The 20009-nt window shown below is 40.9% G+C and overlaps 1 protein-coding gene across 1 annotated transcript in view; it reads left to right on the top strand.

Annotated features, from left to right (window-relative positions):
• The window catches only part of Exoc4 (exocyst complex component 4), a 755612-nt gene that overhangs the window by 679196 nt on the left and 56407 nt on the right, over positions 1–20009 (top strand). Inside the window, exons 15-16 of the mRNA XM_059257532.1 lie at positions 11299–11440; positions 19410–19588. Coding sequence (XP_059113515.1) covers positions 11299–11440; positions 19410–19588 — 321 coding nt within the window. The remainder of the gene's footprint in view (positions 1–11298; positions 11441–19409; positions 19589–20009) is intronic.

A 20009-nucleotide genomic window follows, 5' to 3' on the forward strand; every position in this document is an offset into this window, starting at 1 on the left:
GGATGTAAACAGGAGCTATATATTGTGAATCATGCCAAGAAGAATGGGTTAATGTGTTTATTGTCACTAAGCATTTCATAGGGATTTTACAGGTGGATAAAGTACAAAATGAAATAGGCCAAGTGCACAGTAGAGAGACAGGAGTACTCTCCAGTGCACAACCCCTGGCTTTCTGCTAAGTACAGTGCTAGATGCCACTTTCCTTCATGTGGTCCACATAGCAACTCTCAAAGGCCTGTCTGTAAGGAAAATAAAGCTTAGAATTTGTGGTGATTCATATTGTCAGTTTGTCAAAACCTAGAATCACCTAGGAAGCGGTCCCTAATAATGTCTGTGAGGGATTATCTTGATTACATTCATTGTGGTATGAAGACCACTACTCACTGTGCGTAATACCATACCCTAAGCAGGGGTTCCTGGCTGAATAAGAGTAGCAAAGGGGAACTGAACACTAGCCTGCCTGCATTAATCCATTGCTCTCTGCTCCTGCCTATGGATGTGTTGTGCTTCAAGTTCCTGCTGCCTTGACGCCCCTGCAATGACAGGCTGTAACCTGAAATTGTGAGCCAAGTATACCCCATGTCTCCTCTAAGTTGCTTTTCTCCGGGTATTTTATCATAAGAAGAGGAAAAGAAACTAAGAGTCAGTTGTTAAGAAATATGTTCTGGGGATAGAGAGATGGCTTAGTGGTTAAGAGCACATGTTGTTACTGCAGAGGACCTGAGTTGAGTTTTGAGTACTCACATGGTGGTCAACAACCATCCATAACTCCAGTTTCAGAGGAGCCGATGCCCACTTCTGACCTCTACAGGAATACAGTGGTGCACATATACACATGAGGCAAAAGATTCATACACACAAAATGTAATAAAAGGTGAGAGAATAAATGATATTACTTTAGCAAATAATAGGAAAAGAATATGGTATCAGATGAAAACTACCATCTACCCTTAAAACCATGAGTTTTTGTAAGAGTTTGGAATTTTTGATCTTTAATGTTGGGCAGGGTTTATAATATCTCAAATAAATGTTACAGACACCTGAAATGTTAAGCTTATGCTTAACATTAGTGAGTAGGACAGACATATGTTCATCACCAGACAGATTTTGTCTATAAAATAATAAATATCTTCTCAAAAGAAACATTCCACGAAGCACTTATAAGTCACCCTGTCCTGGTCTATGATCCACAGCAGTAAGAGATGTAAAGCTTCGTCATTTAAACAGCAAATAGTACTGTAGGAAAGGAAGAAGATCTCTGCCTCCTATACCCACATAAAGCATTCCCGTCAGAGTCAGGGAGTACCTGTCTGTAACATAAATATATCATCAACTGAGTGACAGCATTATAGGACAGCAGAGAAAAGTGTCCTAACTTCCCCCAGGCTCCCGCATCCTTATTTCTTTTTTCCTACATGGTAATGAACTTCTACTTTTCTACACTCTTAATTTTGGTAGCAGGCTTTTTTTAGACCAACAGCCTCCAAATCATGACACAGAGACTTCTTATTAATTATGAAAGCCTAACCTATAGCTTAGGCTTGTCCCACTAGCTCTTATCACTTAAATTAATCCATTTCTATTAATCTATGTGCTGCCATGTGGCTTGTAGAATTTACCTTTACTCCTGTATGTCTTGCTTCCTCTGTGTCCAGCTGGCAACCCTGCCTTTCCTTTTCCCAGAGCTCGCTCTGTCCAGAAGTCCTGCCTATATCCTCCTGCTTAGAAAGAAAGAAAGAAAATCATTAGTTAATTAAAGACAGAATTCAATCCCCAGAACCCATATAAAAATGTTGGACAATCCAGTTCTGCAGGGGAGGGACCAGAAGGAGCCCTGGAGCTCGCTGGCCAAGCAGTCTAGCCTAATCAGTGAGCTCTAAGCCAAGGAGAGACCCCATGGGTAGACAGCACTCCTGAAGATGACACCCAGGGTTGTCCTCTGATCTCCATACATGCACACACATGTACACATGTGCATAAAAAATGTTGCCAAGAAATTTCCATTTAGAATAGAGTAAAATGTACCTTAAGAAAAGTTGAAGTTAATTGGACAAGACATACTTGATCCAGTGAAGATCACTTGCATATTTCAGATGCCAAGAAGCTTTGTAAAGAACTAGATCACTTAACAGTTATGAAATGTCTACAATGCCCAAAGCCTTGGAGTGGAGGAAGATAAGCTTGAATGTGTTTGCAAGTATTCCAAGGGCATGGGTAAAAAATATGGATAGTGGTGCAGAGATTATCAAGACAGTGGGCAGAGCTGACATTTTAAAATACGCCATCGGTGCTGGGCTCACTAGTAGCATATTCCATAGACTTCTGAGGACAGGAAGGAGCTAGATGGAGGGGCTGCTGTCACTACCCCACTGACTCTATAAGCTTCATGACTTCTGAATTTCACACACCTTGTCCTCATTCCTATTTTTATTTTTTTTCTAAAGTGTTCAGCCTGATAACACCATCAAAGGATCTCAAAATTATTTACAAGGCCTAATAACATATTACTTTCAGAGCAAGAAAGATGTAATTACCACAATTTTCTAAATAGGAAAACTGAAGATTGGAAATTAAGTAATTTGATCTCAGGTGAGAGCAGAGATCAGTATGTGGTGGCTGTCATCTCTGTACACACAAGAATAGGATTCAGAAATAATTACTCTACCAAAATTTGATCTCCTAAAATGTTCCCAATGAGAAGTCTCCTGACATCATGCTTCAGTGTTTTTTTTCTAGCCTCTAAAAGATTTGAATTTCCAGGGTTAACCTTTCTTTTCCTGCCATGATAACTATCTCTCCTTTTTCAATTTATCACTTTGCTGACAGCTGATAGCAGCCTAAGCTAATATTGTAACAATTTTAGGTAATATTGCAGATGTACAAGGACATCCTCATATGAATCAATTAAAGAAGTCACAGTAAGTTGCCATTGAAAGTGTAGCAGCTGCATCCTTGAAAACAGATGCTCTTCTGGGTGTGAATAAGTCCAATTTTGACTAATTTTAAGACCTAAACAGATTTCAGTCTGGTTAATATTGGGCTGTGGAGCCACTTGAGACATCCTAATGCCCTCGACTGATTGCTTCTCCATGACAGTTAGTGGGTTGGCTTTCCTTGAGAGATACTGGGTATTTGACAAGCTAAGGATGTCATATCAATAGAGAAAAAGGGCCCAAATCTCTGTTTTAGCAAGATGGACTGACTAGTTCTAAAAATAAAATGGCTTCAAGACTACACTGCCTATAGGGATAGTTTATGAGCTGTAGGAATTAACTAGAATTGAATTAAACTTTCTTTCTGTAAGATTCCTGAACGGCCCAGAAAAGCAGCTATAACAAATGACTTCTCCATCCCCACTCTCTCCCTATATTGTACCCAGGACTCTAAGGAGAAAGACAGGGTGGTGTGTCAGCTGTTCTTTCTTTTTCTGGGCTTCATAATCAGTTATTGTGTGCATTCTTTGTTGTGTTGTGCTAGTCAATTAAAATCACTAGCTCAGTTTAACTAAAAGGACACTGTTGAATTATATATATAATGCCTCCAGTTATTCTTCTGACTTCAGTTATGGAAAATGTATGCTTCTTGCCCAGAAGGAATTAGTGATGTGGTTGAGAGACAAAATAAATGTACAATCAGAGAATGGGATGTGGTTACTGCTGGACTAGAGCTGGATGGAGAAAAATGCAGACAAGTCACTGGCCCTGCCCTCAGATGAATGAGAAATTTTGAAAAGAGTATAAAAACTATCACAACTATTGAATAGTAGAACCTTGTGATAGAATTAAGAGATTTAAAGTGCGGCAGTCAAAAGGTAAGGTTTGGGGAAGGGATGGATAGAAGAAGAGAAAATGGTACGTGTTTAAGAAAAACTGGAATATTTTGCCAGATAAATTATAGAGAGCTGGGGGTACAGCATAGTGGTGGAACATGTGCCTGGTGTGAAAAGCTCTAGGCCCGATCCCCAGCACTGAAAAGACAGCAGCCGTGAAAAGCTTGGCTAAGGAACCTGGTCTTGGTCACACAGCACTAGAAAATGCAATGAAATTAGCGTCATTATACTTACATTTGGGGTAATTATCTCTTAATTACTTCATGTTTTGTTAGATTTCAAAGGTCAAGCATGAGGCAGACCTCAGTTAGAAGATCCATGGAAAAGAGAGGTCTAAACCAACGAAGAGGCGGTTGATGTAGAAAAGAGAAAAATGAATATTGGGGAAATATTTGCTAACTAGAATAAGCAAAAATTGGTCTTTAGTGGAAAAGAAAAAGTCAAAGATAATATAGTTTAGATTTTACTGGTAAGAAGGCAATTTAAATAAATTTTCCAAGGAACAATAATGTATTTAGTTTTGAGATGCCTGTGGAATGTACACAAGTAGAGAGGTTTTTATAAAGAGTTAAATGAAGTTTTTAAAGCCATGAATTTATGAATTCATAAATACTAGGAGTGTCGAAAATGTTGAGCTCACCCACACTTGGCCCCCAGGCAAGCCTAGCAGTTATAGGTAGGATAAAGGAAGAGGATGCAGCGATGGGAATACCAGAGAGGCTGAAGAGTGTTCAGGAGAACATGATGTGATATCAGCCAAAGCAGATGTAATTTCAAGAAGTAAATGGCCAGTGATGCTCTATGTAGCAGAAAGCTCAGATGGCATTAGCGTCGAAAAGCATCCCATGAATTTGGAAATTTGAATTTCATAGAAGTGATATCAGAATAATTTTTAATAAAGTAGAAATCAGATTGTGGCACACTGAGGAGTTAATAGGAGGCAGGACTGTAGAGAAAACAACTGTTGGAAGTTCTCTCACACGTTCAGCAAGCAGCTGAGATCTTACGAGAGAAGAAGTAAGGGCTGGAGGAGAGCAGCTTGAGTGTGGAAGTTACTGAGAAAGGGGCAGCTGGCTAGCAAAAGGACTGAGAAATGGTATGGTAGGCATTTTTTATTAAAAAAATTTATACAATATATTTTGATCATGGTTTCCCTCTTTTCTAACTCCTCCCAGATGGTCCCCACCTCCCTACCCATGCAGCTTTATGTTCTCTCTCCGAGTGCTCCAAAGTCACTCACTCTTCTGAACATTGTCCAATCATGGGTGTCTGTGTTAGTGCCCATCTACAGCAAGGGGAAGCTTTTCTATTGCAGGCTGAGTGAGGCCCTGAGTGGGTATAGCAATATGTCATTAGAAGTCATTTTATTTTTTATTTATTTTGCAGAATAATAGCCTTAGGTTTTCTTCTGTACCCATGACCTATCTAGTCTCGGGTTCTTGGCCACTTTAGCAGTGTCAGGTACACAGGTATGAATTTCATCTCATAGAGTAAGCCTTAAATCCAATCAAAAAGTGGTTGATTTCTGCTATCATGTTTGTGTTGCTATTGTACCAGAATATCTTGCAGCCAGCTGACTGTTCTAGGTTGCTGGATTTGTAATATTAATGATTACCTTTCTCCTCCAGTAGCATGCAGAATACCTTCCAGCACCATGAACACTAGTCTGTAGGAGGTGAAGCTTCTAGTTGGGCACCATTCTCAATAGGGCCTTACCATCAGCTTGTGGAAAGCTTTTGAGATTAGAATCAAGAACTTCCTATTGGCAATGCTCTGCTCTTCGGGTTTTCTTTTGTTTTCATGTCAGTGGGTAAAACTGGCCCAAGGCTAGAGGGAGCTTGAGGCAGTTAGAACAGAAGAAGACGACTCAAGGGAATTGCACTTGCTGGTGAAAGGGTGGCTCAGGTCTAGCCCTGTGATCCATGCTGCTGATCCATGCTGCCTCCCGCCCGCCCGCACGCCTTCAAAGGGGAAAGTGGAGGAATTCCCGAGGTGAAGCCCAGTGGCAGCTGTGTTGCAAACAAGCAAGCATAGGGGAGGGCTGAAAAGAAAAGCTTGGGAGCTGGTTAGGATGCTAGGACGCACCATTTCCGAAGCTGGGCACTAGACCTCACTCACCAGCGAGCTGTTATTCTGTTCTTTCCGGGTTCTGAGAGGGTGTTTGTTTTCCTAATGGGGCACAAAGTTTGAGGTCAGTGCCCATGCTGGCCAGTAGTTAAACCGTAATACCACACCTGCCTGATTCTTGTCCTTCCCTTCCCAAATCAGGAAAAGGCCGAGTAGGGGAGAAAGAAGTGCTACCAGCCCAGGCCTCTCCTTTGATCAGAAAAATCTCTGCTAGAAGGCTTACCAGTCTGTGACACAAGGCCACTGCTTTCTATAAGCCCAGGCCTTCAATAGTGTGCATTTCATATGCTAGAGTGAAGATGGGATGAAACTGTCCTGTCCATTGTCTCAACAAAAAAGCTATTTCTGTTTGAGAGCACAAGATTCATCGTCCTCCTGTTAGACCAATGGATTTAATGGAGAAAGCCCCAGTAACATCAGCATGAGGGTGAGCTAGAAATCTTAAAAGATATATGCTTATATTTAGTGGTCACATTATGGATGTCAGATATCAACCTTCCCCAGGGCTAGAACAGCTGCTCAGAGTGCATGTCTTACAGAGGTGATCAATTACTAACATTTTAAAAGTTCAGTACCCATGGGGCTGTGGCAGAGTGAAGAGCAGCCTCTAAGACAGATATAGAATCACTTAGTCTCTAGAAGGGTGTGTGCAGAGGTGTGTGTGGTGTGTGTGTATGTGTGTTTAGGTGGTGCGAGGTGAGTGTGGGGGGGTAAATATGGTGTGTGTGAGTGTGGGGGTGTTGTGTGAGAGTCTGTGGTGTGGTATTTTGTATGGTGTGTGTGTGTATATGTGTGTGTGTGTGTGTGTGTGTGTGTGTGTGTGTTACCAGTGTGGGGGTGGGTGTGTCCAGTAATCTCATTTCTTAACTATAAACAGAATCTATCAACACTGTCACTTGACATTTAAGAGCCCGTTAATTGTTCTGTACTGTCTTTGCCATGCTCAGCATTCCTTCGCTCGATATATTCCTTCTTATTTAGGAAAGCTTCATAAACTTCAGGAAGCTCCCAGGAATTTACAAGCCAGCATTTCAGGGAAGCTCTAGACATAAGTTATCATGTTACTTTAATATCATGCCATAGCTTTGCTGTACCTACAGTCAGACACAATGCACATCTTTCCATTATTCCACACTGCTCCTACCATGGCCATGGCAAGCTTTACTTAGCAGCTAAACCTTCCATTGTTTATATTCTATTTTGGGTTTTTATTTTGTTGTATTTATTTTTGTTTTTGATAGTTTGGGAGTGGTCAGTTTTCACATGGTGAAGTTATTTGTTTGTATAATAAAAAGGGAAATTTCTAGCTTTTTAATGGATTTTACCCAAAATATTTTTGGTAGTATTTGATCAATTATAGTGTTTGGGAGCTTGAGACCATGAGTACAATGTCAAAGTAATTTCTGCCTCTTCTCATGGCTGTGTACAGACAATTCTGTGGACCAGAGTTTATGTCACATACAAAATGAATTCAGAGCCTTAAAAGCCCTAAAGTGCTTTGGAATATTATAATAATGTTACTTAAAGTTGCTTTCATCTAGCCTGACACATGAAACTGTATGATGGCAGTGATGTTGCCTTGCCAGAAAACAACACGAATAACATTAACATTTGAGAGGAAATGCAGTGTTTTACGTCCACTCTCCAGCAGATCAAGTTTGTGAACAGCTATTCAGGGATTATTAGAATTTTAAATCTCCATGACTGTATTCTCATCCTTACAGGTCAGTTCCCTTGAATAACATTCACTTGTTTATACTCATGGGATGCTGTTTTAATTTCTTAGGGTACAGATCCAAAAGAAACTTTAGCCTTAAAAGTCACATGCCTGGATCACATGTCTGACCTTCACTTGGGCTTGATAGTACAGGAAAAGACATATTCATAATAGCACTACTTGGGCAGGTGGTGACTCCTACCCGTTAAAGTGAGTTAGTGATGTCTCAGTGCTGTGGTGGGCTCCAAGCCCATAGATCCCTTCTGCAGGGAGAAGGCTTCTCTGCCAAAGAAGCAAAGCTGTACAGATGACTGGGAACTGAACTCTGATATAGATGGGATTGTTTCTGGCTGTAATTATTAAGATCTAACTTGGACAAATAGAAGACTAAGGAAGAGTAAAGACTGTTTATGTTTCTGACTTACATGAATACTGAGAAAGCTTCATGTGCTAATACTGTATTTTTCCTATTGTCAACCCATTTACCATTATGTGACACAGTTTACACAAAAGACTAAGGCAGAGATATGAAGAGATTGGCTCTTGCTATGAGCTAGAGACAGGACAAAGTACAGCAGTTGAGAGTCCAGAGAGCTAAAAGAAGACTTGTCTAGTGTGGCCAAATTATTGTTGATGATCTCTAAGAAACTGTGAGAAGCTTAAGTAAACAAAAACTCCCACTTCGTCTGGTCAATATTTTCCTAGGGAATCTATTTGTCAATATTTTATTTAATATTCATATATGCATATAGTTTTCTGGATCAAATGTATCCTCCAACTCTTCCCTTATCCTCACCACCACTTTCCCTCCCAACTTCATGTGCACTCCTCTTTCTAAGTTTTTTAATACTCTCAGTCCACTTAACACTGCCTGATGTGCTAGGTGTAGGCCCATCTACAGGAGGATTAGTAGCTGCTCAGAGCCCACATACCCAAAGAAAACTGGCTTCCCTCCCCCAACACCCATCAGATGCCAACAGCTCTTCAGCTAGAGGTGGAACTTCATGAGCACCTCCCCCATCCAGTCTAGAGCTTTAGCTGGCTTGAGCCTGGACAAGTCTGTGCATACAGTCCTAGCCACTGCGAGTGCATGTGTGCAGCTGTGCTGCTATGTACAGTACACACTGTCCCACTGCAGACATCTACTCTCTCTGACTCCTACAATCCTTCCATGCCTTCTTCCTCAGTGATCCTCAAACCTTTATAGAAAACGATGAGATATAGATGTCCCATTTAGGCACTGCTTGGGCAGTTGTTGACTCCCTGTTTCTAGAGTTAGTGGTGTCTCAGCAGATCCTGTGGCAGGCCCCAAGTCTAGGAATTCTGATTCCAGAAGACCCAAGTTCTCTGGCAGAGGGAAGGATTTTCAGACAGAGAAGCAATACTGAGCACTCCACAGACTATGCATGTTGACCACTTGTGGGTCTTTGTATTAACTGCCATCTACTGCAAAAGGAAGCTTCTGTGATGAGGGTTGAGCAGGGACTCGGTCTTTGGGAATAAAGATAAAAACTTAGGGACATACATTACTATGATGATTTAGCAGACTAATAGTAGTAGGGTCTCTCTTCTTAAACCTATGACTTGGCCAGTCAAACATATTTTTTTTGCTCAGTTAACGGTACTAGGAATGAGGTCCATCTTGTGGGATGGGCTTTAAGTCCAAGCAGAAAGTAGTTGGTTACCCCCTTTGATATTCCTACCACTATTACACTGTTCCATATATCTTGCCAGACCAATTATTATTATAGCATATAAGGTTCACTGGGTGAAAGCATTGATGACTTTTCTCATTTCATAACATGCATAGAACCTTCAACTTGAACTCTAGCCAGTAGGGATGAAACTCCCAGGTCATTATCAGCTTGATTTTTTCCTGTCCTATAACTCAGATACACAGTGTCTTCAGCTGTAGGGTCTTATCATCAAGTAACCAAGAGCAATGACAATAGCTTATAATGTTTGGGAACATGTATGAGATTCTATTCACCAACAAATCAAAATGAGATAAACAATTCCTCGCAATGGGCTTTTTATTTTATAGCCTATATTGTCTGAAGGAAGCATTGACCCCTTGTTATAGTCTATCTCCATTTAAACTTTGTGGTGTGTGTGTGTGTGTGTGTGTGTGTGTGTGTGTGTGTGTGTGTGTGTGTAAGCATCTGTATTGGTAGGTTTCCATATGCTGTTTCCAAAGGACTTTACTGTTATCCTTCCCCACGCTCACTTCTCTACCCTCACCTTCTACCCTATCCCTTTCTGTTCCATCATTCCTCTTCCCACCTTCATATCACTCCCATTCTATCCCCCTTTCTTTTAAATCCCCTTATGGCCTCTTGGTAGTTTCCTAACTTGTTTGAGCTATCCAGTTTAAGCATACATACCTAAAGATTCAAAGCTAACACTTGCATATGAGCGAGAGTGTGGCATTTGCCTTTCAGGATCTGGGTTTCCTCACTCAGAGTGATTATTTCCAACTCTGTTCATTTACCTGTTAATTTCATAATCTATCTGTCCATTGATAGACATCAGGTTGATTCTATTTCCTGAATTTTGCAAATACAGCAGCAATGAATATGAATGCACAAGTATCTCTGTAGTAAGATATGAAGTCCTTTGGAAAGTTAGAGAAAGTAGCTATACCGGTATCCTAAAAAGTTACATGTGAACTAAAAAGGCGGCATACAGCCCACCACCACCTCCCTCTATCTCATCTCCCAGATGTTAAGCTTTAGTCCAAGTGTCCCAGCCTCTAGAATAACCCAAGTGATCCCTCCTGATAGACATGTTAGTCTGTGATATTTATTCTGAGACTTTCAGGAGGGATCTAAAACAGACAGAATACTTTGTCAATAGAGTTTGAGAATTAGGATATGATTTAGTCCAGTCATTTGAAGAATGATTAAAGAATGGGGGAAATTTAGCCTGAGAAAGGAAAGACTTCACTGAAGCCAAAAAAGGTATCTTCTGTCCTTAGTTCTGACATGTCTGATAATGACTACAGAGCTAAGTAGATTGGTGCCAGTGAAATTCTGGAAGTTAATGAAGACAGATCCAGGGGTTTTGTCAGCTCAGGTATTTCGGATGTTGAATCAGCTGGCTCAGAGATGCTGATATTGCCCTCACAAGCATTGCTGTGAGTGTGCAGCCAGAAGCTGGACAGCAACTTGAAAATGTACAGGAAATGCAATGACAGGCCACATGTTCAGGCCCCACAAGTCTAAAGCTGCTTCTATTTCAGTAACTCGATTGAGACAAGTGACTGTTGAAGCAAGAACACAATAGGACGGGTGAGCTGCCTCAGTAGGTAGAAATGCTTACTATGCAGGCCTGAAAACTTCAGTTTGATCCCCAAAACCCCTGATGAAAGGAGAGGATGAACTCTCCAAAGTTTGCCTCTGCCCACCACACACTGTGACACACAGGCACGTGCATCCATACTCACACACAGCATGCATGAACAACAATAAGAAGTAAAATAAATGTTAAAACCAGAGTCTGATATATCTTAGACTTCTAATGCTGCCAAAGTAGTAAAAACAGCAAGATGAATAAATAATATACATTATGGGGAACCTATAGGTATCTAATAAATGATTACTTTTTGTCTCTCCTCTTCTTCCAGTGTTGTCTCCTGCTCAAGAGAGCCATGTGAACATGGACCTTCCGCCAGTGTCTGAACAGATCATGCAGACACTGAGTGAACTTGCCAAGTCCTTCCAGGATATGGCTGACCGCTGCCTGCTCGTCTTGCATCTGGAAGTGAGGTACGACCCAATTAAGCACAGGACATTGCGGTGTCAGGACCCCATGTGACATAAGTCAGGTGCTGTCATGGAGTGCCACCATAATTTTCAGTTTTTACTATTTTGCTGTCAATTTCTTTGGTGAGCATGATGTTTAGCAGTATTCAGTGTTCTTAAAAAGATGTGAGCATATGCTGGACTGTGAGTGTGGTGACTCAAGGGTGGTAGAGCCTATGATGTAACCGGATTTGCATGTGCACACCAACCATGTAGATGATCTGAGGGTCAGCTAGCTGGTTATTTTTGCAAAGCTTCAGTTTCCACTTAAAATGAAAATAGCAGTTTCTACCTTAGATGTTATGAAGGAAGTCTTGAATGATTTGTACCATGTCTGTCACATAGTCAGTCAAATTGTGTGGACTTTATCATCATTAATATTTTTGCAAGTCAGAAAGGAAGTTATATTCAAGAGCCACAAAGCTTCCCTTCAACAAACTTAAAAACCCAGTGGAAGAGATTAAGGAAAAGAATGATCCAAGAGACGGGTTTCAAGGATGCCTGTTCCTTCCCCTGCAGCAAGAAGACACTGGCCATGCAGATGCTTATAATACAGTTAGAAATGAGAGGAAGAGGCAGAACATCTTCAGTTGTCCCCTCGTTGTTGAACAGTTTAACAGGTGTCTTCTTCGTACTAGGCAGTGCTCTAAGCAAATGAGCAAAAGATTCCAGGTCCCCACACCTTCCACTCATGGATAAGGCAAAAAAGATACTTTCAGATAATCATAGCTAAAGTAGTAACAATATAACGAGAGGCCAGCGAGGTGACTTAGAGGGTTAAGCCACTTACCTGATGACCTGAGTACGATCCTTAGAACCCACATGGTGGAAGGAGAGAACTGACTCTCAAAAATTATCCTCTGACCTCCATACTTGTTAGCTCAAAGGTATGTTCACGCAAATAAATTAATAAATAATTTTAAATAATAATATTCTGATATTATTTAGATAACATGAATTGCAAATGCAAGCCACATAGGTCATATAAAGTTGCTGTACAGGTTGAGCATCCTTAATCCAGAAACTCAAACCTAGAACTGCTCTTCAGACTTGAGAACATTTCAGATTCTCAGCCGGTAAGTCTGTGCATGTGTTCTAAAATTAAAAACTTTTGATCCCAAGTATTTTAGATAAGGGATACTCAAACAGTGGTTACATTTGAAAACGTAGAGGGAAGAAGGTAAAATGATTTATATTCTTAACTCAGGGTATGTGTGTATACATATATACATATATATATAGTGTAATATATATTAATGATAGATTATTGTGTTGACATAAGATCAACACAGAAACAGTGAGTTACTTTTCATTCCCTGTGGTTAGCCTTGGCATATTCATAGTTTATACTTAGTGTGCATCATGGTGAGGACACTCGTGTGCTCAGTAGATACATGTGGCAAACATACCCTGGAAAATGCAGGGTGTGTGGGCTAACCAGGAAGGGAGTTGCTTAGACAGAGGACATGTGGCAGAGTGACAGGAGCCACCCAAACAGAAACCTGAAGGAAGAAAATTTCAGTCAGGGAGCAGCACTCAGAAAGGTCCCAAGACACAGTTAGTCCAGGCCAGTTGGAGGCACAGAGAAGAGCCCAATACATTTACAACCAAGTGAGTGAGGCAGCTGTGGACGGTGGGTAGAGTGAAGTAAAAGATGGGCTGGTCCCTGATCATGGGCAGCTGTGTGCCTGATACGTGGGAGGTCTTCAAGACGAAAAGAACAGTTTCAGTCATGTTCTAAGTGCACTAGGAAGCTGTCAGCGAGGCTTTGTAGAGAGGACAGATGTTATTAGTTAATATTTTTAAAAGGCTGCTCTTGCTGATGTATGGTCAATGGGACTGCACAGAAAATAGGGTGACCAGTTGAGACCAATAAGGAGCATCAAAGTAACGAGGTGGAAATATGAAAGACAAAGACGTAGGACTTGGGACATATGCTGGAAGTAGAAATCCTAGGACTTACTGACAGATTGGGTTGGGTTCAGGATTTGGTGGTAATGAGAAAAAAAGACTCACAGAAACCCACCAGTTCAGAGTCTTAGAATTTGTGAGTACAAAAGCTATGAATACCAGTTAACAAATACTGAAGAGGGCAAGACAGGACCATTACGAGGTTAAGAGCATACTGGACTATCCCCTTGTCTGTGGTCACACCACTCAGAGGTTCCTGATCTCATCTAACTGAAGCAAGACAGACTGAAGGAGTAGAGAGGTTGGGGATGTGGGTTTGAGGTTTCAGAAAACAAGTACTCAAGGTGTTCACTTTGAGGAGCTTATCTGCTATCTAGGTAGTAATGCTAACTAGATCACTGGATATATACTTCTGAAACTCCAGGATCAGGAAGCCTGATGTGGCGTGTAGTGCATTTTCTTCTGTGTTTTTTGGAACAATACTAAAGTTGATTAAATATTTTCTTTTCATTTGAAGTTTCAATAGCATCCATGTTTTAAAAATATAAAATGAATTTGGTTCATAGTTAAGACTTTGGAATATTTTTAGATTCCAGTTAAAACTTGGATGGCTTTGAGGCATGTTAATGTCACCTTCCTTTTATGCAACTTGCTTTTGGCAGTCTTTGGTTTCCCCCAATGAGCTGCTTCCCTGTTGCTTGTTAGCACCCTGAGAGGGGAACAAAAGAAGGAGCCTGCAGGCTTGGAAGCTGTCGTGCTCAGCGTTATTCCTGAGTTTACTTCTTACATTAACTTGTCCAGAAATAAAGCATCTTGCTATGTGATTTCTGATTTGTTTTATGATAATTTTTAGATTTGTTTTCTATTTATTTTCAAGCTGATAATGAAATAAAGCAGGCATTTTCTATGAATAGATAAATGCTGTGGACATACAAGGAAGAAAGAAGAAAAAAAAAAAAAAACACCCAGTAATGTTCTGAGGCTGCTGTTACCCCGGGTTGCAAAGCAAAACAAGAGAACAGCAAATTAATTACTCTCACAACTCCTAGAATTATGCTATTGATTTGCAGTCTCAGGACATGCTCTACATTCAGAATCACTGACTTGTGTGTAGTTAATTCCAGGAGGGATGTTTTCAGCACGTTCGAGTAAGATCTTTGAAATCCTTAACCTCTGTCCTGTCTTTTTTATTGTTTGTTCTTCTTAGCAGTACTAGCCTTACAATGCCAAACATGTTTTGTCAACTTTCTAAGAAATCACACAATTGTAATATCCGTTTCCACGCCCCTCCTTCAGTATTAATTTAAAAACAAGAAAGGATAATTTCTGCCTGAATTTTAGTGCTCTAGATACAGATTATTTTTCCTTTACTTTGAGAACACTAAGCGTAGTTTTTCTAAATTCATTTTTTTATTTCCACTTATAATCTGGTTCCAACATTCAGTTTGTTTTCTATGAATGTGTTTCTATTTTGTCCTTATTATTACAAAACAGACTTCTCCACGTATGGCTAAGATGGTGAATGCTGACACACTCTGTTCTGTCCTATCCCAGTGCCAGAGAAGGAGTGGGGGAACAGTGGTGAGGATATAAAATGAACAAAATGGATGTCATGCTAATCATCACATTGTAGGGTATTGTACCAGAAGCAACTGCCAGACACTCTTGGAACCTATAGTGCAAGGTTGTGGAAGAGACCACTCACTCTTCTGGCATATCTTGTTCATTGTTATAAACAGTCCCAGAAATGAACCAGCCATAATGCCTGTATGATTTCTTCTTAAGAATGAGCTGACTTTAAACCAAACCCAGATTTAAAAATAAAAAATTTTTTAAAAAAAGCTCTATTTTCCTAAACAAAACTTGTGTTCTTAAAAGCAAATGAATTGGTTTATAAGTTGCATTTTCACATGATAGTCCACTTGCAAGTCAACCACATGCATCTGCAAGTACAGAGGGTGTGTTAATCACTTCTCTGTTGGCACGAGAAAATACCATGACCAAAAGCAACTTAAGGAAGAATAAGTTCATTGTAGCTTACAGTTCCAGTCTATCAAGGCTGGAAAGGGATGACAGCAGGAACAGGGGACAGAGAGGTCACATGTCATCTACACATGGGAAACAGAAAACATACAAACCCTAAAGGCACCCCCCCCCCAACAGACTTTCTCCAGAAAGGCCCCACCGCCTAAAGGTTCCATAACCTCCCCAAAGAGCACCACCAACTGGGGACCAAGTATTCGAATACATGAGCCTGTGGGGGCCATTCTTATTCAAACCACCACAAAGGGTGTGTGACCAACCTCATCCTCATTCTGATAATTCACTAATGCTTACTTTACCCCTATCCTATTGTGAAAGAGAGTTATAATTGAGGCCCTGTCCAGGAGCTGGCATGATGAAAAGTGATGCTCTCTCTTACACTTATAGCCATGAAAACACTGCAGTAGGAACCAAAGAAAAATGAAAGCCATGTGAATTAAATTAATGGGTTGTGCCAGCAAAAGTCCAGAACAACTTCAAATGCCAAACTCTGTCTTACTCCCAAAATATCTTTATATCCAAAGCCCATATTTTTCTTCAACACTGTTGAAGTTCAAAGCAAAAAAAAAAGTTCTCCAATCCAGCAGGTTCTGTGTTGAAGAACCCATCCAAAGAGCATTTGACATTTTACCCATGTCATTGTAGGCCACATTTAACCAACATGTACTATCTTTCCACAGTTTGAGGCAGAAGGCAGATGACACCCACCCCCCCCACCCCCAAGAAATGAAAGACATGGTGAGACCATTGAAAGTTGTTGAAGGTTTTTTTCATATTTGAACTTTAGAAAAAAGAAACTTAAGTTGCCATTTGAGTCCACAATGCCAAGAATGTCACCTTTATCAGCTGATTTCCCTTACCATCAGGAGGGCTCTAAGTGGGTTCAACAGCAACTGCATGTCACCGTTGGGATCCTAAGTGTGCGCTTTCTGAAAATCAACCATCCTGCTGTGCAATCAGCAGTGTTTGCAGAAAACCTTAATGCCAAAGTCAGGGGAAGGTCAGCAACAGCACACCAGAACCCAGAGAAAAATAAAACTTTACTGAATTTGATATTCAGCAGTGACAATTTTTTCTGATCATTTGGGAAAAATAAAATAATCCCTCTACAGTGATTGTCTCCCCTCTGCCTCCAGCTGTAGAGTCGCAGGAACTTCACCTCCAGTGTGCCAGAACCTTCAGTAGCCTGTCTCTTCTTTAATTTGTCTCCATGTTCTACCATCAGTCTACTCTTTCTTGGTGCCAAAGCTAGTATTTGAGTTTATCATTTTGCTGCATAAAGGTCTCTTGGGGCTAGAGAAATTACTTGTCGATTAATAGTGGGTACAAAGGACCCAGGTTCAATTCCCAGCATCCGTATCAGGTAAGACATCTGGCTTCTTTGGGCACCTGCATTCATGTGTATATATCAACACATGGACACACACACATACTTAGCTTTTTAATTTTCAATTAATCTGTGAAATTCTCTTAAGGTTCCCTAAACCTTCTGGCATAAAGTCCACATTCTTTAGACGGCCTCTAAAGCCTAGTATGACATTTTACTGCCCATGTCCCTAAGTTCATGTCATGTCTCTCTCCTGTGATCTGTATGGAACAAAAAGGAGCCTCTCACCATTGGTCAGAGACATTGCCCATATACAACTTCATGCCTTGCAGCATGGTCTTCCTATTGTGTGTGCCTATCCCACCATAGCTTTACGCCTAGTTTGAAGATACTTTAGTATACATGCTTGTATTTCAATTAATGCTACTTCATTTTAATTTCTGCAAGATAGTGATTAATTGCCCTAGTCAAGATTCCCACTCCTGAGTGAGTCATCTTTCATTACACTGGGAAGATCACACTGGAGAGGGCCTATGACCAGAGCCTTTAGTTAAATCTTGATCAAAACTGTTCTCTTTGCCAACTAACTCAGGAATGTCAGATTGGGCTTTTTATTGGTGACACTTCTTAGTAATTAGCAGCTGTGAGGATAAGCACATATCAGTAAGAATGAACTATAGTCATTTTGTATTTGTATTTCCTTATATGAAAATTTCTAAGGATATTGCTTGAGACTAGACAGATGGCTAACTGATCTGAGCACCTGTTGTATAAACGTGAGAACTAGAGTTTGAATCCCCAGAACCCATGTTAAGATAAAAAGTCAGATGTGGCTGTGAGTACCTGTAACCCCAGCATTGGTGACAGAGGGTGAAGATAGGTTGATCTTTGGATCTTGCTGGCTGGTCACCAGAGCTGAAACAGCTTCCAGTTCACTGGGAGAACCTGTCTCTAGACAGTAAATGGAGAGCAATGGAAGAAGACTCGCAATGTCTTTTCACTGGGAGAACCTGTGTCTAGATAGTAAATGGAGAGCAATGGAAGAAGACTCGCAGTGTCTTTTCACTGGGAGAACCTGTCTCTAGACAGTAAATGGAGAGCAATGGAAGAAGACTCGCAGTGTCTTTTGCTTGGTTGTTTTCTGTTGTCAATTGGCACAACCTAGTGTCGCTGCTGTAGTGTCTTGATCGCTGGTTGACGTAGAAGGACTCGGCCCACTGTGGCAGTACTGTATCACCATAGATGGGTGGAAACAACTACATGAAGTCCAACACTGTTACTCTTTAGAAAAATGGAAAGTAAAACCACTGTGAGATACTATGCTACATCTACATGACAAAAGAGTCTTTTTAACTGGCACACTGAGTGCTGGTGAGGATACAGAATGACTGGAATATGTTGCTAGTAGGAGAGCAAAATAGCTCCGCTCAGTAACACAGTACTTTGTTTCTTCCAAAGCTAGAGGTACCCTTAGCCTCTGACTCAGCAAAGCCTACTTCTAAGTAATTACTCAAAAGAAATGAAAATTTATCTTTACATAAAACTGGAAACAACTTAAGGAAAAAATGGGTTATTTCAGCTTACAGTTTGAAGGGATATAGTCTGTCCTGAACAGGAAGGCAGGGTAGCAAGAGCTTGAGGTGTCCGGTCACACTGCATCTACCACCAGGAAGCATGGTGAGGAATAGATAGTGTACCCAGTGGCTTCCTTCTTTTCCCCTTTATACTCAGCCTGGAATACCAGTACATGGAATGGTACTGCCTATATTCTTCCCTTCTCAGTTGAACTTCTCTGGAAATACCCTGAAAGTTCTCCCCAGAGGTGTATCTCCTAGTCAAGTTGAGAATGAAGAACTGTAGTTGTGAATGGTTGTGAGCCAACATGTTGGTGCTGGGAACTGAGCCCAGGTCCTCTGTAGGAGCCACAAGTGTTCTTAACCACCGAGCCATCTTTCTAGCCCATTCTTTTAGACCTTCTTATTATTATTCTACTCCAATAAGCTGTGGAGTCTTCGATTCTGCAAAGGTCTTACAGTTCCTGGTTCTAGCATAGTTTCCAGCAGTTTTAAACATGTTCAATAGTGACTTAGTCACATAAAAATTAGCAGTGATTAATACTAGTGACAGTGTCCATTCTTACTGTGTGCTTCCTTTACATCAGGCTCTGTGTTACGTGCTTTGTATGGCCCTTTGAGGCAGAAGTTATTGTTGTGCCTATTTCAAGGGAAACTGAGGCATAGAAAGATTCCAGTATCTTCCCTAAAGCTAATAAGTGTCAAAACTGGGAAACAGAAATCAGATGTCTCCCACAATAGCATCACATTGAGGATGGAATTCAGCTCTCATTGTCATCATAAAAACATCTTTTTAAAGACGCCCCTGGCTCCTATACTGTGCACACAGTCTTGGCATTGAAGAGTGTATGTATTAAATGAGCAAATCACATAGATGCCTGCTTGCTTCAGATCACCCAGCTGTATAACTAAGATGGCTTTTGGTTTTTTAAAAAAGAAGACGACTTCTGGGAGGTCTAGGTGAAATGCACAAGGCCACAGCTGCTTCAAATATTTTGGTGCTCTTTCCCAAGCAGATCCTTGTCTTCATGGGGAAATGTTTATTTTAATTTGCTCTCTCCATCCCTCTCTCTTTCAGAGTTCATTGTTTCCACTATCTCATTCCTCTGGCAAAGGAGGGAAACTATGCCATCGTTGCCAATGTGGAAAGTATGGATTATGACCCTCTGGTGGTCAAGCTCAACAAAGACATCAGTGCCATGGAAGAGGCCATGAGCGCCAGCCTTCAGCAGCACAAGTTCCAGTACATCTTTGAAGGTCAGCCTACCTCTTGTATCTAGGAGCAGGGGAGGGAAGAAGGTGTTCGTGAATTTCTGTATTAGAGAAGTTCAAAATGTATAAGGAAAAGTTGTTTCCTAGTGTGTTTAGATTAGAACTGCTGCACCTAGCTTCATGTATGAGCAAATAGATCTTGGGGCCACCTGCTCCTGCTGATAGGAGATTTTATCTAAGATAATGCAAATGTCTCTCCTCTGCCTGCAGTGACATGTATGTCACTGAGATTTGGGCAGATGTGTAAATGGACCACCACTTAACTTGAGAGGAGCTCATTTAAAGAGAGAAAGGTAGGAGAGGAAAAGAAGAAGTTCACACACATGCAGACAGTGAGGCAGGAACCCTGGAAAATCTTTCTCTGGTCACTTAGTACCTGGATGGGGAAGTTTCTCTCACAGAATGC

Source organism: Peromyscus eremicus, chromosome 3 (genome assembly GCF_949786415.1).
Source record: "Peromyscus eremicus chromosome 3, PerEre_H2_v1, whole genome shotgun sequence".
Classification (NCBI taxonomy): domain Eukaryota; kingdom Metazoa; phylum Chordata; class Mammalia; order Rodentia; family Cricetidae; genus Peromyscus; species Peromyscus eremicus.